This window comes from Dromiciops gliroides, chromosome 5, assembly GCF_019393635.1.
Source record: "Dromiciops gliroides isolate mDroGli1 chromosome 5, mDroGli1.pri, whole genome shotgun sequence".
Taxonomy (NCBI): domain Eukaryota; kingdom Metazoa; phylum Chordata; class Mammalia; order Microbiotheria; family Microbiotheriidae; genus Dromiciops; species Dromiciops gliroides.
Window position 1 is genome coordinate 29937671 of NC_057865.1, and position 26135 is coordinate 29963805.

General features: G+C 45.3%; 1 protein-coding gene across 3 annotated transcripts in view; it reads right to left on the reverse strand.

Moving 5' to 3' along the window:
* Nucleotides 1–25715, reverse strand: part of NR1D2 (nuclear receptor subfamily 1 group D member 2) — a 46839-nt gene extending 21124 nt beyond the window's left edge. The window contains exons 1-4 of one of the 3 annotated variants that reach the window (XM_043965622.1): nucleotides 25497–25713; nucleotides 6624–6875; nucleotides 5939–6027; nucleotides 728–872 (exon numbers count right to left, since the gene is read on the reverse strand). In XM_043965622.1, coding sequence (XP_043821557.1) covers nucleotides 728–872; nucleotides 5939–6027; nucleotides 6624–6875; nucleotides 25497–25512 — 502 coding nt within the window. In that variant the 5' untranslated portion in view covers nucleotides 25513–25713. Of the gene's footprint in view, nucleotides 1–727; nucleotides 873–5938; nucleotides 6028–6623; nucleotides 6876–25496 lie in introns of all 3 variants that reach the window. The other 2 variants (XM_043965621.1, XM_043965623.1) reach the window with 2 other exon arrangements.
* Between the last annotated feature and the right edge of the window lie 420 nt (nucleotides 25716–26135).

Here is a 26135-nt window from a genome sequence, read left to right on the forward strand (position 1 = left end):
TACAGAGTTCAAGTGTCAAACTCGATTCTCAAGATACTGCTTGATGCAATGTCCCTTTTTGGGTAACTCAAAAAGACTGTCTCTGGTGCAGTCCTATGGACTCTCCCCACTGGCCATGGCTTGGCAGAAAGCCCACACCCACCTCTGCCGGGGTATTCTAAGATCTGAAGAGGACGTGCCAGCCCAAGAGAAGAGAGAGGGCAGCAACAATCCCGTGGGTCACCCGCTTACATGGGACGTCCCAACTCCTGCAGACTATGGGAGTTCTCCCATCTTTCACACTTTTTCTCCTTTCCTAGCACCCAAATTCTAGCAATTCAAGGACATTCACATTAGATGGGGGAACAGAGAGATGAGGAGAGGAGTCCCAAGGGTCTGCCAAGAAATCAAGTCATGATACCTGAGGGCTCCTTGACAAAAGCAAGTAAAGTGTCTTTGTAACAAAGACCCAAAACACTCATTAGAAAACAAGTTATTTGGGGAGAAGCCAAGTAAACTATATGTAGACAAAACTTGGCATGGGACAGTCGAGAGAAAAGAGGGTCTGGACATTTCCACTTTCAAGAGCTGGGAGCTCTCAAAGACAGGAAAACGTGATTTCGGCAAGTCCCTGTACACCACTAGAAAGGTATCGAGGAATAAGGCTGGGTGGCCTGCAGGGGGAGCGGGCAAGCCTCCAGCAAGAGGAGCCAGGTCCTACAGCTGGCTCCACACTCAGGGCACCTACCGTCTCGTGACATCCCGACAGACAGACACTTCTTGAAGCGGCACTGCTGACACCTGTTCCTGTTCATCCTCATGATAGAACAGTTCTCGTTCTTCAGGCACTTTTTATACTGGATATTCTGCTGAATACTTCTCCTGAAGAACCCCTGAGAACAAGGAGACACACAGAACCAGCTTTAAAAATCAAAATCTGCTCTTCTTTACAAGAACATCGACGCCGATCCATCCTGGCCTCCATCAATATCCCACTCCCACGTGTGTCTACAAACTGCCCGTGTTTCTGTTCGGGGATGGAGGAAAACAGGAGAGTGACCATACCAAAGCGTCAGCAGCCCAAGAGCACAGGAATGGCAAATGTCCCCAACAAGCACCAGATCTCCCTCCTTCTATATCCACCCCATCCCCAGGCAGCGTTGCTGATCAGGGCACTATGTCTATGGGTCATGGCGGGATATTTAAAGGCCAACTAAGCAGAGATGCCAGGAAATACACAACAGTAGCTTCTCTAAACCTCTTGAACGACCACCTGCTGAGAGCCGCCAACACCACTTGGGTGTTCCAAATTTCCCTGCCTGTATGCCCTAGGTAGGTTCCCACGTGGTTCCATGTACCCCATATCCCCATTCAACGTCCTAAGGAAAGAAAAACCCCAGAGGGTAACCAGTGGCTACAAACACATCTGAGGGCTTTGTTTGGGTTATTTTGTTACACTTTGGGGGGGGTTGATGGTTTTGCTCTGGCCATCGATAAATGTTTACAAAGTTTTCGTCACCACAGAAAAAAACGTTGAACAGACTTAGAGATAAACCCTTAGGATCTTATCACATGGATCCTGCACATAGTAGGCAGTGAAGGTGAAGACTTGTTGATGCTCATTTGATGGAATCAAGTGGAATCCTAAGAAAATGGACCACAGGCTTGTAGCGCTGGAAGGGATCAGAGAGTCCAGTGCCCTCGTCTGAGAGGTGAGCAAACTGAGGCCCAGAGTGGTTCAGTGACCAGACCAAGGCTGCACAGCAGCAGAGGTAGAACCTGAAGCCCAAACCTCTGACTTCAAACCTAATGGACTGTGTCACATGCTAAGTCTATTGGAAGGGAGCGTTGTGGCTTATCTGAGGACAGAGAACTGAAGACTTCTTTCTTTGACATTCCCACAGTGCCAAGCACAGGGCCTGACGAACACTCAAAACATGTCGGTGGACTGATTTTTAAATCTGGCATTGATTGGGTTAATGGCAAATAGTCAAACGCTTTTAAAAATCTTTTTTTCCTTTTTTGCCCAGACCTGTGACTTCCAATTATGCAGGGAGCTCCCAACAAGCAAACCTCCTCTCCCAATGCAGAACAGCAGCAGCATTTCTGGGGCTGCCTCTCTCACTGTAAGTGTGACTTAGCATATTTATGATGACTGCCTACTTCTGGTGTTTCAGCCGTGCACAAAGGACATCCCCAGCAGGAATTTATATCTGCCAAGGATAAGACTTCAATCTCAGGCAAACAACTTCAGATCACAGGGGCACAGACTGCATTCCTCACATCTGGCCATTAAAGGCAAGTTAAGAGCTGACAAAGAAACCGGTGTCTGAGAATGGCTTTTGGATTTCTGAAACACAGGGTTGACAGATTCCTGGCCAGACATGGAGTATGCCTAACATCACTCTTACCTGGTGAGAATGTATTGATCAGATGGCATACAAATGTAATCAAAAGAGCTTTAAACTAAAAAGGAGAAAGGAGGGAAAAGTTGTATATTTTTCCTCTCCAAGTTAGATACTATAGAGAGTAGTCACAAAGACAGAACTGCAGCTGAGATAACCAGAAATTCACAGGAGACAAAATCCAGGAAAGGGGAGCAATACAAACAATTCATGGCCTCATATGTCTACATACAAATGCTCTGGGTTTAAGTAATGAGCAAGTGGAAATAGAGGCCCTACTGCAAGGGGACACCATTGATTTCATAGGTTATCATATCACAATGATGTGGGTGGGAGGAGGCCTGTGACTGGACTATAGCTCTGGATGAGCATATCTCATTTAAATGAAACAGGACAGTAGGCATTCACTAAGTGCCTCCCGTGTGCCACAGGGGTGATTGCAGGTGGTATTTAAGGTGGTCTACTTATGTAAGGAAAACCCAGGAATCAGAGGGAGAAGCATGACAAAGAGTATTTGGTTGAAGGTGAAAGAGAGAAACAAGAAATAGTTTTAAGAAAGAGATCTCAAGTGGGCACAGAGGCTTGCTGGAATAATGATGATGAACTTCAAGTATCCAGACACCAACTGGAGCAATGGGAGCTCGAGAGAGCTCTCACTCTCGCTCTCGCTCTCTCTCTCATCACTTCTTAACTTGTCTAAGAAATAATTTCATCTTGCAAAAGGTGAAAGGATCAACTAGGAGAAATTCTATTCTGAATCTGAGTCTTATTAACAGGGAGGACTTTATCGCTGGTGCTGAAAAGATGGGAACCTTGGGGGAAAGTAAACACTTTATCCTAGAATTTGTGATAGAGGAGAAGAAATATAGGAAATAGTTTGACAGGCATCCTAGATTTTGAGAAAGCAGATTTCAAAGGGTTCAGCATTCCTCGGACTAATACGCTTTAAGGGACATTAGTTGAAGAGGAAGGGAAGATGTTAAAGAAACAGAATCCAAAGACACAAAGGGAAGCAATCCCAACTAGGAGGGGCAATGGGATTTGTCTGAAGAAATCAATGTGGATGCCCAGTCATGAGAAAGGATGCAAGCAAGACTGAGTAACAGTATGAATGTGAGAGTGTGGCACAGTTCTGTAAAAATACTGTGAAGAATGCCAAAGCTGAGAATGAGCTGAGGCTAAGATGAGAGCATGTTAAGGACAACAAAAAAAGGGGGGGGGTGGCTATTCTAGAAGAAAAGGCAGGACAAAAGAAGGGACAGGACCTTTGCTTGAGATGAATGGGAAGATAAAAACTGACTGAGAATCAGAGTTTCTCAATTATTAATGTGTTTCTGGTTTTTCTTCAAAGGAAAATAACCTTTATCCTGAAAGTGACAGGACAAAACTGACTAAGAGAGAGCTGATACCCCAAATAAGTAAGAGAGCATCTAGCTGCCCTGGGCTCAGATTAGTTCTATTTCCTCAGGAAAATATAACTACTGAGCCACTGTCCTGGATACTGGGAAGATTGTGGGAAATGAGGGAGGTGCCACAAGGTTTTTTTGGTTTTCAGTCATTTCAGTGATATCCAATTCTGTGTGACCCCATTTGGGATTCTCTTGAAAAAGATACTGGAGGGGTTTGCCATTTTCTTTTCCAGCTCATTTTGCAAATGAGGAAACTGAGGCAAAAAGGGTGAAGTGCCTTGCCCAGGGTCACACAGCTAGCAAGTGTCTGAGGTCGTATCTGGATTCAAATCTCCCTGTCTCCAGGCCTAGCACTCTATTCACTACACCACCTGGCTGCCCCAAGGCTAGAGAGGGGAAAATGTTACCCTAGTTTTCAAAAAAGTGCAGATGTATGTTTAGCTGAATATAAGAAGACATAATTCAACAGGGTAAGAAGAAAGTCTTATACTGAGGGTACAAAAAGATTAGCTTCACACACACTTATTTGGGGAGAGGCCCGGGGATATTGGTGGACGCCAGCTCCGTGGGTCAGCAGGGGATGTGGAGACTGTTAAGAACCTCCTGGGATCTTCAATTGCACTCAGAAGGGTACAGCTTCCGGGATGAGGGAGGCGGGGGTCCTGTTTCTGCCCTACTCAGACCTTGTCTGGAGCACCGGCCAGTGCTGGGCATCCTGTTCTAAGGACATGTCAGCTAGAGAATGTCCAGAGGAGGCCAATCAGGACATAGAAGGGCCTGGAGTCCACTGCAGAGGAAGGTAGTTAATGAAACTGGGCATGTGCTACCTGGAGACACGAAGGTTTAATTTTGGTAATTCATCTTCAGGTATGTGATGGTGTCCTGTGGAGATGGGATTCTACCTGCTTCATTTGGCCTCAGGGCCTAGAAGCAGACAGGGTAATAGGTGGAAATGACAAAGAAACAGGCTCAGGCTGGCTATCAGGCTGTGCCCAAGAGGAAGGGTCCATCTGCCTCCCGAGAGGGCATCTTCCAGCGGAAGCCAGATAACCATTCGTCCAGCACAGTCGCCAGACAAGAGCCTGAGTCTAAAGGTGGTTTTCATGGACTCTCCAGCAAGACATGACCTTTTCTGGCTTCAGTTCCTCCAGCTGTACAATGAGAGCAATGAGACTCAGTTTTGCTATTAACTTGATTTACAAATAGAATCTTTAGAAATAGTAGGGAAAATGCTGCTGGATCGATTAAAACAATCCTGGCCAGACCTGTTAGGCAGCCAGCCTCACAACTGCTCAGGAGCCACCCGAGATGAGCTCTCCTGTCTCGCCCTATGAATTCATCGTCTCGGCTGGCCCACTTGACCAAATGTGACTGTTTAGAGTTCTAAACCCAAATGGAGCCAGAGCATGTGGCCAGACTCCATTTATGCACCTGGACACCTCTGATGGAGGAAGCTTTAGAACGAAGAAGATATTCCCCCGCACTCTCTTGCTCAGGAAGGGTCAGTGTCACTTCCCAAAGTGCTTCAGGTGTGGACTAATGGAAGAAGCTGGCCATAAGATTGAAGACCTTCATTTTTTTTTGAGGGGCAATTGGGGTTAAGTGACTTGCCCAGGGTCACACAGCTAGTAAGTGTTAAGTGTCTGAGGCCGGATTTGAACTCAGGTACTTCTGAATCCAGGGCCGGTGCTCCATCCACTGCGCCATCTAGCTGCCCCAAGACCTTCGTTTTTACAAGTGGCAACCCACCATGCCTTTCTCCAGAGCCAATCAAGCCTGATGGATCTGATACAAGTATCTCAAGATCAATTTAATTGGGGTTTGTTCCCCCCTCTTCACACAGCACAGTAATGAATTTCACTCAGTCACTGCCTGATTCTCAGTCAGTTTTGGGGTCTTACTTGTTAGGAATGGTCCCAAGGGAAAAGGAATATTTTCACAAAATTAAAAATCATATTCTTTAAAACAAGATGTTTTTACACTCCAAAATGTTTTAGGCTTACGTTTCATAAGTGAAAGGGAGAAGTCACCATTCCTTTCTTTCTTTCCCATGCAGGAAGTTGAGCATGTGCCCCCCATCCCCCCTAGAGCCCAACACTCTGAATGCAGACCCACCAGCACAAGGAGAACCTTGGCATGCGTTACCTTACAGCCTTCACACGCATGAACTCCATAGTGGAATCCTGACGCCACATCCCCACAGACTTTACACAGTAGAACCATACCACTGAATTCTAGGGCACAAACAGACAGCAGGTGAAAAGCTGGTGCAAACACTTCACAAAGTCAGAATTTCTTTGCAATTGACTATTTTGATCCCATTCAACTTGAAAGCATCAACTACCAAGGGGCAGAGGACACAAAATAAATCTTTGCTTTTAAATTTAAAAGTAATTTCTGCAACAAATTCTCAAACCCAAAGGTATTCTATGAGGCTTTGCTGTCACAGTGACATTTTGTGAAACTGCCCAAAATAGATCCTGCAGCTCTGCTCTCTTGAGCTGTATTATGAAAACAGGGCCCTTGGTGGTGGCTCCAACTACTTTATTACTTGAAACCCTATGCGCAGAGAGGACTCAGGAAAAGCTGTTTAGATGAAAAGAAGCTAGGAGCAAAGAGCCAGATGGGCAGGCTGGCGGGGCTACCCAACCTCAGCCTGGAGATACCAGGAGCGGAGCCAAGAAAAAGGACCAACCCAGCACAGGACAATGACTGCCCAAGAGGCCCATCAGAGTCAGTCTATGAAATGGCACAGGAGGTGAGGGGTGACCAAGGGCTGCAGAGCCCTCACGTGGCAGCAGTTACAGCCAAATAACAGAGAAACACTTACTTGTCGCCCCTGCGGGACCCTTGCTCATGCCAGCGACCCCAGATTTGCTGGTTTTCACCAGGCTGTCTGTCCGGTCGCTCTTGGAGGCCCCTTCAGCACCACTGCTGCCATTGCAGTCTGATGATGAAGAACTGTTTGGGGAGGACGGAACTGAAGAAGAGGAGGACTGGAAGCTACTCTCGGAACCCTCACTGTGACAAGATGCAGGGCTGGAGGCTGAGCTGGAGGAGCTGATATAAGCAATCACACCACCTACAAGAGACAAGGAAAGCCCAGTTACGTGAGTCAGTCCCCGGACGGCCTCCTTCAGCCACCAGTACAACCCAGCCCCGCCCCCAGCCTAAGGTGCTCCCCTGGGCAATGTCCTGGAGGATGGAGATTTGAGAAATCCCACCCAGGGACTCCACAAAGACTCCTCAACACTTGGGAGTGAGTGAGGTGCTTAATCAATCCGAGAACAAGTGAGGAAAACTCTGTCTCGTGCAGGACACCCTTGCCAGGAGGCCATCGTTATTTAGGATCTCCAAGTGTCAGCACAGCGCTGAGCGTGCTGACTTGGGAATCTGGAAGACGTGCGTTTAATCCAGCCTCGACACTCCGACACTTCCTAGCTGTGTTGCTCAGCCTCAGTTTCTTCATCTGCCAAATAAAGCTAACAACAGCACCTGCCTTCAAAGTTGGAGTGAGAATCAAAGGAGATCACATACACTGCAAATTTTCAAGCACAGTGTCAATGCTATTTTTATTACCATCACCACCACATCTAAACCTAGAAAACTGCTCTGACAGCAAGTCTTTTTTGAGACCAGGTCAGCAAAAGTGGCAACCAAGGCACAGTCACCAGTGTAGAACTAACTGTATCAGTAGGGCTGTGATGCTGCCGGTCAGAGAAAACTCTCGACACTGCCCCTTCTGTGAGAACCAATACCGGGTCCAATGACCAAGCAATGCGGGCTTTGAGAGGGGACGACGCCAGTTCAGAGAATTCCACCTGGAAATCAATGTCTGCTGGGAGGAGCAAGAAAGCCGCAGTGGAAAAGAATCTGCTTACCTGGGACTCTGAAAGATCAGGAATTTAGAAAGGGCCTTGGAGAAAGCAGTGTTAATGCGCCACTTTCTGGCTTTCCCAGAGGTCAGTCTTGCTCTTCTCTGGGCTCTCAATAAAACTTTGCTTTTGCTTTAATCCCTGAGGAGTGGAAGAGGAGGATTTGGGCAGGGCCATATGGTCATTTTCAAATCCCTTCCCCCTTCCTTCACAGGTCACCTCCAAAACACTCTTCTAAACAAGTCTCCACTGCTAGGACCCTGGCATTTTACTCTCTATATACCTGTATATATGCTGTCTCTCCAATTAGACTGTAAGCTCCTGGAGGCCAGACTATTTCACATCTGTGGCTAGCACAGGGCCTGATGCAGACAGAATCTGTGCAATAAAACTCTGTGCTTAGGGGGCAGCTAGGTGGCGCAGTAGATAAAGCACTGGCCTTGGATTCAGGAGGACCTGAGATCAAATCCAGCCTCAGACACTTGACACTAGCTGTGTGACCCTGGGCAAGTCACTTGGCCCTCACTGCCCTAGAAAAAAACAAAACAAAACTCTGTGCTCCATTCCTCTCTTAGATAAAGCAGGATGATGTCGTTTGACGCTACAGTTTAACATTAAAAACAGACAAGTGATTCCAAGTATATGCTGAAATTAAGACTAAAAGACAATTCCCTCCTCTTCTTTCTGCTCCTAGCCCCAACAAAGCCACCCTGGATTTAACCATGAGAAGCTTTTTGCTGGTTTTATGGCATTCATGGTATAAAGGAGACCAACATGGAGCTGTGAAATGATCCAACCATTCTGGAGAGCAGTCTGGAACTATGCCCAAAGGGCTATAAAGTTGTGCATACCCTTGGACCCAGCAATCCCACTATCAGGACTTTTTCCCAAAGAGATCATAAAAAAGGGAAAAGGACCCACATGTACAAAAATATTTACAGCTGCTCTTTTTGTGGTGGCAAGGAATTGGAAATTGAGGGGTTACTCATCAATTTGGGAATGGCTGAACAAGTTGTGGTGAAATGATGAGCAGGAAGATTTCAGAGAAACCTGGAAAGACTTGCATGAACTGATGCTGAGTGAAATGAGCAGAACCAGGACATTGTACACAGTATCAACAACATTGTGTGTTGATCAACTGTGATAGACTTGATTCTTCTCAGCAATACAATGGTCCAAGATAGTTCCAAAGGACTCATGGAAAATGCTCTCCAAATCCAGAAAAAAAAAAAAAAGAACTCTGGAATATGGATGCAAGATTGAACCACACTATTTCTATTGTTTGTGTCATTGCTGTTGTTTTTCTTTTTTGAGGTTTTTCCTTTTTGCTCTGATTCTTCTCTCATTACATGACTAATGCAGAAATATGTTTTTGGTGGGTTTTTTTTTTTGGTGAGGCAATTGGGGTTAAGTGACTTGCCCAGAGTCACACAGCTAGTAAGTGTCAAGGGTCTGAGGCCAGATTTGAACTCAGGTCCTCCTGAATCCAGGGCCGGTGCTCCAACCACTGTGCCACCTAGCTGCCCCCAGAAATATGTTTAATGTAATTGTACATATATAATCTATATCAGATTACTTGCTGTATTGGGGAGGGAGGAGGGAGGGGAGGGATGGAAAAAAATTTGAAACTAGAAATCTTATAAAAACAAACATTGAAAATTATCTCTAAATGTAACTGGAAAATAATAAGATATTTATATGGGGGGGTAAGGAGATCAACAAAGTTAAGAGCTTTTTTCTTTTATGTTTTCAAAAAAAGAAATGAAAATCCTGAATGACTCTACTGTTCAGAATGAAACACCACAACTGGAAGCAAGGAAATCTGCTCTTCATCTCCATGTGGATCCCTCTGTTAACACACTGACCCTCATCAGGGATGTCTAGAAGAGAGAGCTCATCCTATGCATCTCCTAGCGCTTGGCTAAAAAAAAAATGAGTGAAGAAACAACCTAAGCAAACACTCTCTAAGTGGTGGGGATGGTAACGGTAAGTTACACAGAGCTTTAAGGTGTACAAAGCAAGGATTATTACCACTTGGAAGATAAGGAAACGGAAGCAACTGAGAAAGACTAGCTTCTCTAGGGCCTAGCTTCTTAAACTGTGGACCCCATATGGGGTCGCCAAAAACTTGGCAACAACAGTAAAAGGTTACATATACCTATTTTACATACCTATATACCTGGGTTTTCATAAAAAGTTCTCAAGCAGGGGGCAGCTAGGTGGTGTAGTGGATAAAGCACTGGCCCTGAATTCAGGAGGACCTGAGTTCAAATTTGACCTCAGACACTTGACACTAGCTGTGTGACCCTGAGCAAGTCACTTAACTCTCACTGCCCCACCAAAAATAAAAAATAAAAAATAAGTTTAAAAAAAGTTCTTGAGCAGAAAGGGGTCGCAAATGGAAATAGTTTAAGAAGTCTTGCTCTAGGGTTATATAACCAGAGTCTGAGGTAAGATTTGAACACAGATCTTCCTGATTTAAAACCCAACATTCTATCTACTATAAAGCAGCAAAGGACCCTAAAAAAGAAACAGGAGGTGACAAGGGGCAAGGCAAGTCCAAACATTGCCACAAGCCCAGGATATTGGGAATAACGGTATCTACCAGACTACCAGGCCTGCTACAATGGAAGTGACATTAAAGAAGAGAACTGACCTTCCATCTGACCTACAGTCAAAACCTTCCATGTTGTAGTCTTCTCCATTAGAATGGGAACTCCCTGAGGGCAAGGGCTTTGTACTCCAACGCTTAGCACAGGGCTTTCCAAGTGGTAAGGTTTCATTTATATGCCATTGTTCAAATGTATGGAAATAGCAGTTAACTCTGAAAGAGGCAATTATCCTTTAAAATGTACTACTTCCAACTATTCCCAAACTTTCCTCTTTTGCTCTTCCCTCAATATTCTCACAAACACTTACTTCCTCCCCACTTCTCACTTTGTTCTACATCCTTCCATCATCCAAAGCACCTATAGTATGGCTTACACATGCAGTTCCTACTAAGTCCCTTTTAGCAGGGTCAATCTCCCTACTACAACAGTGACGGAGGTTGGACATCAATTGGCCACAGTCATACAAAGATCACCAAAGAGCCCCTTGTGGCTCCAGAAACAGAACCTTCATACATACATCCCCAACTCTTAACTGCCCCAACTTCTCAAGGACTAAGATCGTAAGGGAGAGCTGGCCTCAGTCAGGAAGCTCACAGACCATACACAGAGATCTTTTCAATTTACAGATGAGGAAACTGAGGACAATCACACGCCTGCTAAATGTTTGGGAAAGGATTTGAACTCACTACTTCTGGACTCCAAACCCAGAGTTCTATCCACTGCACCACAGAGCTGCCTTCTGATGTCTATTTATTCTTCTACCTCCTTTATCTAATGAGATAAGAAAATTCTTTGCGGACAACAGTGATGCTTTATTTACTCCTGAATTCTCATCCTATTAGACACAACATTGAACAATTTGTAGTTGTGAGAAAAGGATTCTTTAAAAACTTAGTTTTATTCACCACTGTCCACAAAGCTATGTTCTGAAGCATCAAGCAGAACAAAATTCTTACATGAAATTATTTTTCTCTGTTCCACCTTCCAAACAATTAGAACTGTCTTAAGGTAAGTAGTGTGGGCCATGACTGAAGCAGGAAATACTTAATTGCTAAAGATCAGCAAACATGTAATAGATGACCCTTTGAGGGGTAGGATGGATTCTCTGCTATGACTAGATGGCCTCTGAGTGAAATCCCATTCTGAAACTTACATGACAGACAGTATTTTCCCCACCATTATTTTTTGGTTTGGGTTTTTTGTTTTTTTTTCAGGGCAATGAGGGTTAAGTGACTTGCCCAGGGTCACCCAGCTACACACCATTATTTTTAATGCTTTAATATCATGAATAAATGAGCGTTACCTACACCACAAACCACGGTTTTAGATTAATTAAGACTACAATCATTCTGCTTGACTAGTTTGTTATCCCATGAATTGGAAGGACACAGGGGTTGACATGGATTTTTCTGAATAATCTTTAGCAGACCTTTCTCCAGACAGCTGGCTGTCTTATTCGATGAATGGGAATGCTCCCAAGCCCCTGTATATGTAGGAGCAAAAGGGAACCCTTGTCAAATGTGGCGCTAACTGCTCGGAAGCCAATGGACTGATTTGGAGGAAGATTTTTTTTTATCTTGAGAACTTTATATAATTGATATGGTAGGTTTCAGGTAGATTTGAGTTCCTATAGGTTTTATCTTACTTACTTACTTACCTACTAACATCTACATATTGTAAACCTCATAGCCAAACCAATGCAAGAGAGAAATAGAGTTGGGAACACTGGTTTGCAGAATTTTACAAAAATGAATACATCATGGGGGGGGGGGGGAGGCAGAGCAGGTAGAAACAATGCTTTGAATCCAAGACAATGCCAAAATACTCATAAAGAAAAATGCTCTCCACATACAGAAAAAAGGAACTATGGAGCCTGAATGCAGATTGAAGCATACTATTTAAAAAAAAAGAAAAGAAAGAAACAATGAAAGAAAAAAGAAACATTGCTTGGAGCCTAACCACGGAGTAGGTGAGTGAATGGTCCAGCAGGATGAGCACTGGGCTCACTCAAGAGAGGAGAGCACCAAGCAGCAGTAGCTCTCGCCCAAAGCAAGTCTTACTTAAGTCTCAGGGCCTTGTTACTTCAGTTAAAAAAAAAGAGATTGGGGGCAGCTAGGTGGCGCAGTGGATAGAGCACCTGCCCTGGAGTCAGGAAGACCTGAGTTCAAATCCCAGCCTCAGACACTTAACACTTACTCGCTGTGTGACCTTGGGCTAGTCACTTAACACCAACTGCCTCACCAAAAAAAAAAAAAGAGAGAGATTGGATGAGAGGCTCTCTATGCTTCTAAAAAGCCTGACATATGATCCTTAAGATTGTAAATTTCAACAAGCTGGATGATTTCAAAAAGGCCTAGAAAGACTTGTATGAACTGATGTATAGTGAAGTGAGCAGAACCAAGAGAACATTGTAAACAGTGACAGCAATAATGACTTAATGATCCAATACAATCCCAAAGGACTAATGATGAAGCATACTATCCACCTCCAAAGAAAGAACTGATATTGATGGAACACAGACTGAAGCATACTCTTTTTTCACTTTCATTTTTTTTCTTTTATTCAAGTTTTCTTGTACAAAATGACATATAGTAATGCTTTACATAATTGTGCATGTATAACCTATATCTGATTGCTTACCATCTCAGGGAGGGGAAAGGGAAGGAAAAAGGGAAGGAGGGATTAAATTTGGAACTCAAAACTATACAAATATTTATCATTTTTAAAAATAAATAAATTGATGACATAAATCACTGGGGGAAAAAAAAAAGATTTGTGGATTTCATCTCCCCACATGGGGCAGTCATTTCCATGGCTGGAAAGAATGTACTCGAAATTCTACTCAACAAATGTATGCCATCACCCACAAATGAGTGAGAAGGAAGATTGTTCGGTAAAAAGCATGTTCATTATTAAGAATACTAAGCAATTCCTCTCCCAGAGTATTAGCTTTTATCCTGATGCTGATCAGAACAGTATCTAAATTTCCATGTGGCTCTCAGATCTGGATGTCCTCCTGACAGCACCTCTGGCTTCTTGAGTCATTTCATCTCTATGCCAGTGAGACACCCTTACCATAAAATGACAAGAAAAAAGTACCATCAGGGTCCTGGAAGACAGCCAAGTGATCAACCCCAACAGCAGTCACTCTGTGGTGGTCTAGAACCACACAGCACACACACCACACAGATCAGTCATTGAATGGTGATGGAGGTCATGACATTTCTATTATACTTTAGCACATGCAAAGCAATTCATATGCATCATCTCATTGGACCCACACTACCACTCTAGGAGGTCAGCAATGAAGGTATGTGAGGTGAAATGACTTGCCCCTCAGGGACACAGGGAGTACATAACAAAGCCGGGGAGACTGGGGGTGGGATATTCCATCCTTTGGTGGTGGTCAAGCTGGTGTTCAACCCCCCCCCCGCCCCCGCAACACCTACTGGGGACCACAGGCAAGCTGACCAACCAAATATTTAACAGCCAGAAATAGGGCAGAGTCAAACAGCCCAAAACTCTGACCTGCTACTCCACTGGTGACTGCAGACAGATAAAACAAAGGATGAACTATCTGCACACATTCAGTGATCATTGGTCCCTTCAGTCTTGCTCACAGAAAAACAAATACTCTGAGACATGTCCTTTTTTGATGTGGTGATCAACCACTCTGGTTACTCAGCTGAGATAACAATTCAAATGATAGTAGCTAACTTAAAGAGCTCCAAGATAAGAAATGTACAGATACACAGTTCTTTGACACCAAAGTGACACTTTTTTTTTTTTGGTGGGGCAATTGGAGTTAAGTGACTTGCCCAGGGTCACACAGCTAGTAAGTGTCTGCGGCTGGATTTGAACTCAGGTCCTCCTGAATCCAGGGCTGGTGCTCTATCCTCTTCGCCACCTAGCTGTCCCGACACTTTTCTTAAAAATAAATGACAAGAGGTATTTTGTTCTTGTTTTTGCTTCCTGTTTCTGTCTAGGTCTTGCAATGCAGTACATAGTCCATAATTAATGAATGCACATATGAATACTTTCCTGAGGGATAAATGAAATCCCTTGTTTTAATACTTTACCAAACAAGATAATTGTAAAAAGCACTTAGCGTGGTGCCTGGCACATAGTAGATGCTACATAAATTGTTTTCCCTTATCTTGCTATAGAAATGTAGTTGCTCCTAAGTGTGAGACGTCATTATTTTTAAAATAGGAAAGAATGACAAAATATGGACAATTTCTGGCAAATACATCAGTGTAGAATAAGAAGGGAAGAAAAATAGCATTTGACAAACAATATAACTGAGTCTCAAAAAACTTGGGTTCAAGCCTTACCTCTACCATACCTTGTTTTCTAAGACTACACACTATGGAACAGCTGCTAATCTTCAACTAGTTATGTCTAGTGCAAAAATACTAATAACTGAAATGTAAAGCTTGTCTAGAACATCTAGTGTGTCATGGACTGCCTGCCTCTTGATACTATCCACTGTCTCATTCTGGCACCATGAGCAGCCCATGTCATATCAGTCCTTCTATATGTCTGATCACATACAGAAATGCTACAAAGGAACTATAATTTCATCAGTACAGAAAACTCCCAACGGGGAATCTCCTGGAGCTGAATCTTATTATGAATTAGTAGCTAAGTCCTAAGTAACTAGTACAAGCACGCAGAAGCATATAAATATACATATATACAAAAATAATACGTGTGCAATATATGCCTAACAAAGTCTGGATGTGTGCTTTTCATCGACTTCATTTCCAGTGGGGAAGATGACAGCAATGTCACACTATGAATATCTTTCATCGGAGGAGTCTATGCGTTGTTTCTAAACTCCCACACATATACAAATCTGGAAAACCTTTGAGATCAACAGAGATTCTTCATTGGACTTTGTGACCTTCTAGAATACCAAAAAGCAATTAGGCAAACATGTTTTCTTGTCCAGCACCTCATCTGATAGTAACATATGGCAGATGACCTAACAAAGTGCTCTATATATAATCACATTTTTCATCATCTCATATAACTTTAACATATATGTAGGAGTGACTTTCAGTAGTATTCTTAGTTGCACTTTATTTATATGCTTTAAAAGCATTTGACTAGGGGGGCAGCTAGGTGGCGCAGTGGATAAAGCACTGGCCCTAGATTCAGGAGGACCTGAGTTCAAATGTGGCCTCAGAGACTTGACACTTACTAGCTGTGTGATCCTGGGCAAGTCATTTAATCCTCATTGCCCCACCAAAAAAAAAAATTAGATCAGTTTGGGGGGGGGGGTGTTGTAAAACAGTTGACGGGACAGATTAATTTGAAAAATACTTGTTACTTGAAAAGTCAAAATAGACTATTAAGAAAAAAAAAGTCAGCTCCCCCAACCCACCACCCACTTAGATGCTGAGTTAATTACAATTCCCTTTATTCCTCAATAATTATCCTTAGCAGAGTCTCAAGACATTTGCCTTTTTGAGAATATAATCCATACATGCTGGACGTTAATTCCATTCCTGGCAGATAGTCCCCAACATCTTTGGAAGACAGAGGAAAGACAATTCCTACTTTTTTTTCTTTTTAACGGGACTTTACTAATTTGTACGTTAAAGTCATCTTCTCAAATGCATCTTCTCAAAGGAAATTACCTCCGGTAAGGAATTCTCATTAGAAATACTGCATATAAAACAACACACATAATGTCAACAACAATGTAAATGGAAAGAAGCAACAAAAATGAATGTTGCAAAATTACAAATAATAGGCACAGCTCAAAAGACCTAGAAGAAGACACTTCCACCCCTCCACATGGGTTGCACATCATAGATATTTTCAGGTTTTTTGATGCATTACTCAGTGAGGCTGATTTTTTCTTTTTCCTTCTTTTTAGTCTTTTAAAAAATACTATTTCTCATATGGGATGGCTCTCTGGAAGGGAAAGGGGGAGAGATACTCAGGGAAAGTATGTCAGTGTTTAAAAAACAAAACTAATAAAAATTTATTTTTAAAAATTAATACTGGGGGGGGGGGGAGCAGCTAGGTGGCGAAGTGGATAAAGCACCGGCCCTGGATTCAGGAGGACCTGAGTTCAAATCCAACCTCAGACACTTGACACTAGCTGTGTGACCCTGGGTAAGTCACTTAACCCTCAAAAAAAGAATAAAAAAAATTAATACTGTATATAAGGATAACTTAGAAAATTACATCCAACATTTATGAAATTATTCTGCAAAACTGATTAATAGGTGTTGCTGGGTGTAAGTAGTAAGTATATAGTCAGTCATTTGTTCAACAACTATACTGTGAAGGTTTATAGGAGCTACAAAGATTTCTACATAAATGAGGCATATTATCTTGGCAAGACCCCTGCGATCAAATCTTTCTCTCTTGAAAAGCAGAACAGAAAACTATCAGGAGGGTCATCTATTCCAACCACCTCTCTATGCAGAGCTGTTTTCTAGGTAGACTTCTTTCCTTTCCTATCTGACAAGAGCAATGGGCCAAATGGTTCCAACAGCAAGTTCCTAGATAGCAGGAACAGTCTGGGTGAATGATAGCTAGTCATGTGCTTTGTACAAAGAAAGCTGCAATAAAAGGGTCAGCAATGCAGCTGAAGCAATGCAGTCTAAGTGTTTTCTCCTCTACTTCTCAACACAAGTATGTAGATGTAGAGTGAGAATGGCCAGTGTCTTGAGCCCTGAGGCTGCTATTTGCAATATGAGCTATTTTAGTCAAAGTGCTTAACTTAACCCAGGCTCCCTTTCCTCAAGTCTGAAATAAGGAGGCTGGAGGAGAAATGACCCCCAAGGTCCCCCTCAGCTCCAAAACCTGTCCTCTTCCACTCTCCTCCTTTCCTCTGCTCTCACAAGATGAGATGGTCCTTCTTACCAAAGCTACCACATACCCTCCAGGGGAACATCTCATCTTTAATTTCTCTCTATCCCCCGATTTCTTCTATGCCTAAAAGTATTCCAGGCATCATAACTGGAGGAAAAAAAAATCTATATTTGATCTATTTAAGACAAGCTCTCCTTCTGGTCAGCAGTGACCTCCTAATTAACCAGATACAATGACCTTTGTCCTCTTAAACAGACTAAGCCAGCTGCCAACCTACCCTGTCCAATTCAAGAAATGGTTATTAAGCATCTACTCAGAACAGCATCTCCCCTGGGGACACGACACATACAAAGATAAGATCATATCGAGTAATTTCAAGAAGGAGAGAGCATTAACACTTGGAATTTGAAAAAGCCAAGCAGAAGCATAACTGAATCCAAGATAGGGGAAACCCCTTTATGAAGGAGTGAGTGAAGGAAAATAATATAAGAAAACTAGAGGGGACAGCTAGGTGGCTCAGTGGATAAAGCACTGGTCCTGGATTCAGGAGGACCTGAGTTCAAATCAGCCCTCAGACACTTGACACTTACAAGCTGTGTGACCCTGGGCAAGTCACTTAACCCTCATTGCCCTGCCAAAAAAAAAAAAGAAAACTAGAAAGGTGGGGGACAGCTGAATTTCAGGGGGCTTCACAAACTGAGTTCAGGACAATTTGTTTTATTCTAAAGGCAAGAAAGGCTTTTGAATAGGGAAGGGCTATGGTTCAGATTTGTGTTGTAAGGTTATTTTGGCATTTGTACGGAAGATGCATTGGAGAGGGAAGAAACCTGGTTACTGGATGTCTACCTGTTTACTCCTCTGCATTCTACACTAATTCTCTGTCCCCGCTAAGTATGGCATCCCATGAGGGCACACCAGGGAGAGATCTCTTGGCAACTTTACACACACCAATAGCTTCACTTCTCACCTCTAAGCAGATGACACCCAATTCCCCAGACTGAAGAATCTCCAATTTCAACTGCCTGCTGTCCTCCTTTCTCAAGTTCAGCCCATTAAAACTGGGCTCATCATTCTCCTCCAAAACCAAAAAGCACCTTCCCTTGCTCCCCATTTCTCACTTTGTGTCAATCCATCAAGCGTGGCCCAGCCTTCCCTCAAACCCACAGGTACATCCAGTCAGTTTCCTCTTCAAGCCCATCCCTCCCTTTTCCTGGCACTCCCGACGACACAGCGTCAGGCCAGGTGAGAGGGAACAAAGTCAGTCTTCAGATCCTAGCCCAGATCGGGCTCCCCAGAGCCTGCCAAACAAGCCACATGCCCAGCGGCCTCCATGATGTGACTCCAACCTCAGAGGATCTAAGATCACAGGTTTGGTTAGAGCTGGGAGGGACCTGAAAGGCCATCATGTGCAATATTATCTTCATGTAACCAATGAGGAAACTGAAGCAAATCAAGGTTAAGTGATTTGCCCAGGGTCATTCAGCTAGTGTCTGAGGTGGGATTCGAGCCCAGGTCTTTCTGACTCCAAATCTGTGAACGAAGGAACCTGCCATTTCACCTTACCTCCTATTACTATCCTTTCCAGGTTCCATATTCCAGCCGATCACCACCCCCCCTACTCCCATCCCCCATACCTACTGCCCCCCTGTCTTCCTGTGAGCTTCCTTCAAAGCCTAGCTCAGCTGGTGCCTGCTCCAGGAAGTCTCCTTGGATCTGCCACCTTTTCCTCCTCCCATTTCTCAAAGTCATTTGTTCAACAACTAGAACTTTTCACATGCTGCCTTAACCTACCATTGTTGGTGTGTTTGTGTCTAATCTCCCTGTTATTTTAAACTCTAAAGAAAAAAGACGTGTCCTTCATCTCAGTTTCGCTGGCCAGGTGCTTATTGTAACTCTAAATCTAGAGTTTTCCCACTGACACAGGGCCAAAGGTATTCTTGTTCACGTGCACGCTCTTTCTCTTCATTCATATGATTATCATTGGTTATTTATTATTTACTAAAAATTTACTATTATTTACTTTTAAAAAAACAAGGAAAACAAAATCATAAAAGTAAAATTTCAACCACATTTAGTATCTTTTTTTTTCTTTATAATACAAATGACTAAAAGTTAGGGAGCATGTTTTTTAATTAGTGCTGCTAATTCAGGAGAAAGCCCAAAATTCTGGAGTACACGCACACTATATTTTTATTGGCCAATTTGAATTTTTCCACAGATTTTTGTCTATTTTCTGTTTATATGTAAAAGACTGCTAGAATTCCTGGCACCAAGGCTGAACAGTAATGAAGTTGGTAATTATAAACAGAATTGATTTAATCCTCCATTTCTCAAAGATGGAGCGTAGGACTGCTCCCATGGAACATGTTTGACAAAAGAACACAAAACCTGAGTAGAACATATACTTTTTAGCATAGTAGGTCACTGTAGCCTTGCACTTGCTACGTTTCTACGATTTCATTAATATAAGGAACTCAGTGTCCTGGAGGACTGAACCCAATTCGCTGCCTTCTACTCCTCACTCCATCTCTTCCTCAAAATCCTGCTCTGCTTGAGCTCCATTGACTGATCACCTGTAACGAGAGATTTCCTCATCCTTAAGCCTATCTCACTGTTTCTTTCTGTAGCATTTCTTTATTTAATGCTTCAGTCATATGCCGCACCATAGTTGCAAAAATCATCTACAACAAAAATTCTCTTTCAAATTATGCTTTCTTGAGGCAGCTAGGTGGCGCAGTGGACAGAGCACTGGCCCTGGAGTCATGAGGACCTGAGTTCAAATTTGACCTCAGACACTTAACTAGCTGTGTGACCCTGGGCAAGTCACTTAACCCCAACTGCCTCACCAAACACACACACACACACACACACACACACACACAAAACAACAACAAATTATGCTTTCTCCTATGGTACAACTTATTTCCTTAACAATCGTACTCGAAGATTAAAAAAAAAAAAAGATATGCATTTTTCAAAGTGTGGTTGGATCTGTGACCTCCCTAATGTAGACACTGCCTCAGATGGCGCACATGATAACTAACCCACTTAAGCCCTTTCATTCCATTTGTGTCTTCCATAGATCCCCCAAGGTGAATACACCCAACATCCTGGGATCTGCTCCTCTCAGTCTTCTGACTGTAGAGATTCTAAATGCAGACATGGGCCATCCTGTGCTTGCATTCTGTGACTGGGCCATGTCCTCTCTGAGTAATACGCTTCTCTAATACTATCTTTAATGCTGTGTCCCCTGTTAGGTATCTCAGGGATGGTGTCACAGTCTGCTTGTGCCCACCATGAGCCTTTCCACTGCTCTGTCAATAACATATCACTTTAATTCCACAGTATTCCATCACCCACATCCAAACAGTACCACAAAAAGAAAATTCAAATTAAAAAAGATGAATCTTTGCTTCAGGAAGAAGCTTGGAATTATTAATACACAATTTTCATGATCAGATCTCAAGTTAAACCATATAACGAGTAATCATAAAAGTTGATCAATGGAACAGATGACATAAATGACATTGCAATAATAGAAAAGGGCAGTCAGGTGTTCAGTAGTCCCAGGAACCTCAACTAACAAAGTAAGGACTCTGTTTGACAAAAACTGATGGAGGAAAACAAAAGGTATTTTGGCAGAAATAATAGTTCAACACCTTATACTAAAATGGATACATAATTCAAATATTAAAAAGTCACAGCATACCAAAAAAAAAAAAAGGGAGAATGGAAGGAGATACCTTAATCAGTTTTGGATAGAAGAAAAATTCTTAAGTAAACAAGTGGACTTGATCAGAGATGATAAAGTGAAAAATTTCAATTATACAATATTTCAATAAAATTGAAAAGATTAAACAAAATCAATATAACTGTAATTAGAAACCAGTTAATGGGGGGCAATATTTGAGCAAATATCTGATCATGGTTTGATATCCAAAATATACAGGGAACTGATACAGATACAAAAGAACAAGAGCCATTCCGCAAAAACATCTGGAGTTAGAGGATATGAAAAAGCTGTCTTCAAAAGAAGAAATGCAAGCTATCAACAACCATATAAAAGAAACCTTCAAAATGACCAAGAGAAAGAGAAGCTAGGTGGTGCAGTGAATAAAGCACCAGCCTTGGATTCAGGAGGACCTGAGTTCAAATCTGACCTCAGACACTTGACACTTACTAGCTGTGTGACCCTGGGCAAGTCACTTAACCTCCATTGCCCCACAAACCAAAAACAAACCACAAACAAACAAAATTTTTAAAAATGACCAAGAGAATTACAAATGAAAACTATGAGGTTTCACCTCACAATGATCAGACTTGACAAAGCTGACCAAAAAAAAAAAAAATCAAAACAGTAAATATCCTAAAGGTTTTGGAAACACAGATACCCTAAAGTTCTGTGGGTGGGAATGTGGATTGGTCCAGTCTGAGAAACAATTTGAAATTATGCTAAAAAAAAACCCTCTGTACATGTCCTTTGATCCAGTGATACCATTAGATATACACCCCAAAGAGGGCAAGGATAGAGGAGAAGTCCCCATATATGTAAGAGTATCTACAGCAGCTCTTTTTCTAACAGCAAAGGATTACAGAGAAAAGAGACATCTTTCATTCAAATGGAGAATGACTAAACCATGACATATGAATGTTATCTGTGTTGGGGATGTGATCTACAAATGAAACAAAAAATATGAAGAATTCAGAGAAACTTGGGAAGACCCACAAACAGATGAGAGTGAAAGAAGCAGAACCAGGACAATAGTTTACACAGTAATCACAAGAAGGCAGAAGACAAGACTACAGAGCACTGAACAGTGACCCAGAATGATTCCAGAGAGTTGATGGAGAAACATACCGTCACCAGAGGTGCATTTTCAGATGTGGCCAACATGTTTTGTTCTGGTAGACTGTACTTACTTATCCAATTTGCAGGTGGGGAGAGGGCTATCAATAGGAAGTGATAACAATAAAACAAACAAGGGGGAAAATCACTAAAGCATGTTCTAAAAAGAAAAAAAGAAAACTACTGGGGCAGCTAGGTGGCACAGTGGATAAAGCACTGGCCCTAGATTCAGGATGACCTGAGTTCAAATCCAGCCTCAGTCACTTGACACTTACTAGTTGTGTGACCCTAGGCAAGTCACTTAACCCTCATTGCCCCACAAAAAAAAAAAGAAAGAAAAGAAAAAAGAAAAGCACCACATAATTTCCTAAAGGCATGTTTTCCTCCACCTATTCATCCTGGAGTGATTTCATTCTCCCTCCACTGGATCTCCAAGATTCAACTCTACAAACAGTTCATCCCGATGTCCATCAGTCTGGACAACAGGCATTCTTCCATTTGTTTGGACCCCTTCTCTCTCTCTCTCTCTCTCTCTCTCTCTCTCTCTCTCTCATCTCCCCCACACCCCCAAGCCAACACCTACTGCACTGAGATGAGGCAACAGACAAATGTTACAGATGACTAGATTATGCCCTCCAAATTACATTAACATATATTTCAATATTCTGTACCATCAATGGAAGGCCACCAAAAAAGTTAGGAAGCAAACCTGTGAGATCAAAGGCTTGTAAGCTTTACAGAAACCTCCCACCCATGGATCATAAATATCTTCTTCAAGAAGGCTGCCTGGGCTAATGGAGGGAGAGTCCTGGCTTCAGATCCCACCTGACAAATGAGCTGGTGGACCCTGAACAAATCACAACCCCTCAGTGCTCTGGACAGTTCTCTCCAACTCTTCAGTTACAAAGAAGGCACTGAACTGCATTGGGAGAGGGAATTTCCTCACCAAGGAGTGCCCTGCACCAATGAATCACTGATCTAGGGTGGTTATCTATCCCTTTCTTCAAGAAGAGAACTCAGAGGCACTAGAAGGAATCAGCATTAAATATTTTTTAAAATGAAATTAGACTCATCCAGACAAGAGATGACTAGCACGCGCGCGCGCGCGCGCGCACACACACACACACACACACAGGCATCATTCCCAAATCAACTGTGTGTACACCAGACAATTGTGTGAGTACAAATATCAAAATCATCTTCAAAGAAGACTAAAAACGAGACATGCTATGTAACTCAAGGGACTTGATTCACTTAGATAGGCTGTTGACAAGAAACAATGGGAAATGGAATTTTTTTTTTAAAGTATCATACTTTACATAAGAAAATGAAATGAAAACAGGACTGTAACCAATTCACTTCTGTTGGTGCTCGTCAACTCATACCACTGAGCTGCTGGTCCAAGATGAGCCCTAAATGCACTCAGCCTACTTTGTTGAATTCTCACTCAGACCCCGGGGGATTGGCTTGAGCCTTCTTCTCTTCTCCCTCACTACTAAAGTACTAGGAGATCTCATCAGTTCATCTATGATGATGATTCCAAACTACCTCTCCTGCCTCAGTCTCTCTGCTGACCTTCAATCTCCCATCTCCAGTCGCCTTTCAGACATCTCAAACTCAATATGTCCCAAACTGAATTCATTTCCCTTCTTCCTAACCACCCCCCCCACACACACACACACAGCTATTGCGGCAGAGGGCACCACCATCCTCCCAGCCCCTCAGGCTCACAACCTAGGTGTCATCCGGGACTCCTCGCTCTCTCTCAGACCTCACATCCAATCTGTTGCCAAGGTCTGTCAATTTCACCTCTGCAATGTCATACATGCCCCCCCCCCCCAATTCCCTCTTCTGACACTGCCATCCCCGCCACACTAGGACTACTGAAATAGCTGCTGGGAGGATCTGCCCGCTTCAAAGCTCCCCGCACTCCTGTCACCAAAGTGTTTTTCCTAAAACACAAGACTATGTCACAAACACCACCCTCAATAAACTCGGGTGGCTCCCTATCACCTCCAGGACCACATACAAAATGTTTGTTTGGCATTCAAGGTCCTTCACAACCCAGCCCCTTCCCGCCTTTCTCCTGGCCACTCTTCAACGCAGTGACACCGGACTCTTGGCTGTCCCATCAACGAGAGTCCGTGCAGCTCTCAGCTGGGGGCCTTCTCTCCGGATGCTCCCCATGTCTGGAGCACTCTCCCTCCTCTACCTTCTGACCTCCCTGGCTCCCTCTCAGTCCCAACTTAGATCCGCGTTTTACAGGAAACATTCCCCAACCCCCCATCTGTCCCGTCAGTAGTTGGCTTGTACGTTTTGCTCGTCTCCTCCGTTAAATGGGGAACTCCCTGAGGGCACCTTTCCCAGCCCCGGGGCTTAAGCCCAGTGCCCGGAACAAGGAAAGCCCTTCAACCTGCTTATTAAGTGAATGACTGGGGTGCTGGGGAAGCGAGCAGTCTCGCTTTGCATGGCTGGCCATGCAAAGGTGCGCAAGAAGACGGGCACAGTGTGGCCCCGCATTTTCGGAGGCCGCCCCGAGTTCCGGCGCAGCCCCAGGCACGGGGCTCCCCGGGCCCCCCGGGCTGCTCCGCATCTCCCCCCGTGACCCGGCGTCAAGGCCGCCGCCCCTCGGGGTGGGGCCTGGGGCCGCGTCCGCCGGCCCACTAAGACAAGGCCGCTCCTCGCCCTCGGGAATCACTGGCTCTGGGCCCCGGGTCCAATCAAACCCGGTCCCTTCTATCAGTGTCGGGGCCGGCGCGGAGCCGGAGCTGCGGGATCATCCCCCGAGTCATCCCCGTTAGGAGTCCGGCCACAGGCCCGGTCCGCATGGGGGGGGGGGTCTACGGGGCCAGGAGCGAGAAGGTTCAGAACCGGACTAGAGCGAGGGGGGTTGGGGGGGGGCAGACTCTCCGGGGTCTGAGCATTTGGTGGGGAGCTCGTTTTACAGACGGGGAAACTGAGGCGCCCGCCGGGGAATCTCGCGTCCTCTCCGGGCCAGTGCGGCCCGGGAGGGCGGTGCCCGAGGCGGGCTCCTCGCGGCGGGGGGCGGCGGCCGGCGCACTGCGGTCTCCCCCTCCCGCCCTCGCCCCCGGGCCCGGCCCGCGTGCCGCCCCGCCCCTCGCGCGGCCTCCGCAGTGGGCCCGCGGTCCCGCTGGGAGGGGAGGGCGGGGAACCGCGTCATCCCCGGAGCATTCCAAAGGGGCGGGGCCGCCGGACCGCCCGCCCCCCCCTCCCGGGCGGCGGCCCCGCCCCCACGTGTCCCTGCAGACCCGGGGAATGTGGGTCAGGGAGCCCGGCGGCCTCACGTGTCCCCGCCCGCCGCCGCCGCCAGGGCCCCCATTATGTAATGCCGCGTCACGGGCTCCCCGGGCCAACCCGCGGCCGCGCGCCGCCGAACGTAAACACAGCGCGCACGTGGCTCGCGCGGCCGGTCCATGTGAGGGGGGGCCGAGCCGGGCCGGGCTGCTGGGGGAGGGGAAAGGAGGGGGGAGGAGGAAAGGGGGGGGAAGCCCCGCGCCCCCGACCCCGGCTCTTACCCGCGTTCACCTCCATGGTGCCCTCGCGGCCCGCCCCGGGCGCTTCAGTCCTGCGTCCCCCCGGGCCCGAGCAGGAGGAGGCGGCGGCGCCGGCGACTGCGGGCGCCCTTCATGGGCCGGGCGGGCGCCCCGAGATCGAGACCGGCGGGCAGGGAGGGAGCTCCGGGGACCGCCCGCCCGCGCCGGGCACCGGGCAACAAAGGCGGCGGCGGCGGCGGGCGAGGAGGGGGCGGCGGAGGCGGAGGCTTCCTGCAAAGCTGCGCAGCGCGCAGGGAGAGGCGAGAGCAGAGCGAGCGCCGGCGGCCGAGGAGCCGAGCGCAGGGAGCCGAGGGGGCCGAGCGCGGGGAGGGGAGGGAGCGGGCACCGAGGGGAGGGGAGGAGAGGGAGAGGAGGGGGAGGGCGGGCCGGCAGCGCGGCACGTGACCCGCGCGCGCACACCCCCGCCCGCCCTGCTCCTCCCCTCCTCCTGCCTCCATCCGCCTCCCTCCTGCATCCTCCTCCCCATCCTCCTTTTTCCTTCCTTCTCCATCCTCCTCTTCCCCATCCACCTCCCTCCTTCCTCCTCCTCTCCATCTTTCCTACTCCCCATCATCCTTTCTCTTCTCCCCTCCTCCCGTTTTCCTCACCCCCTCCCTACTT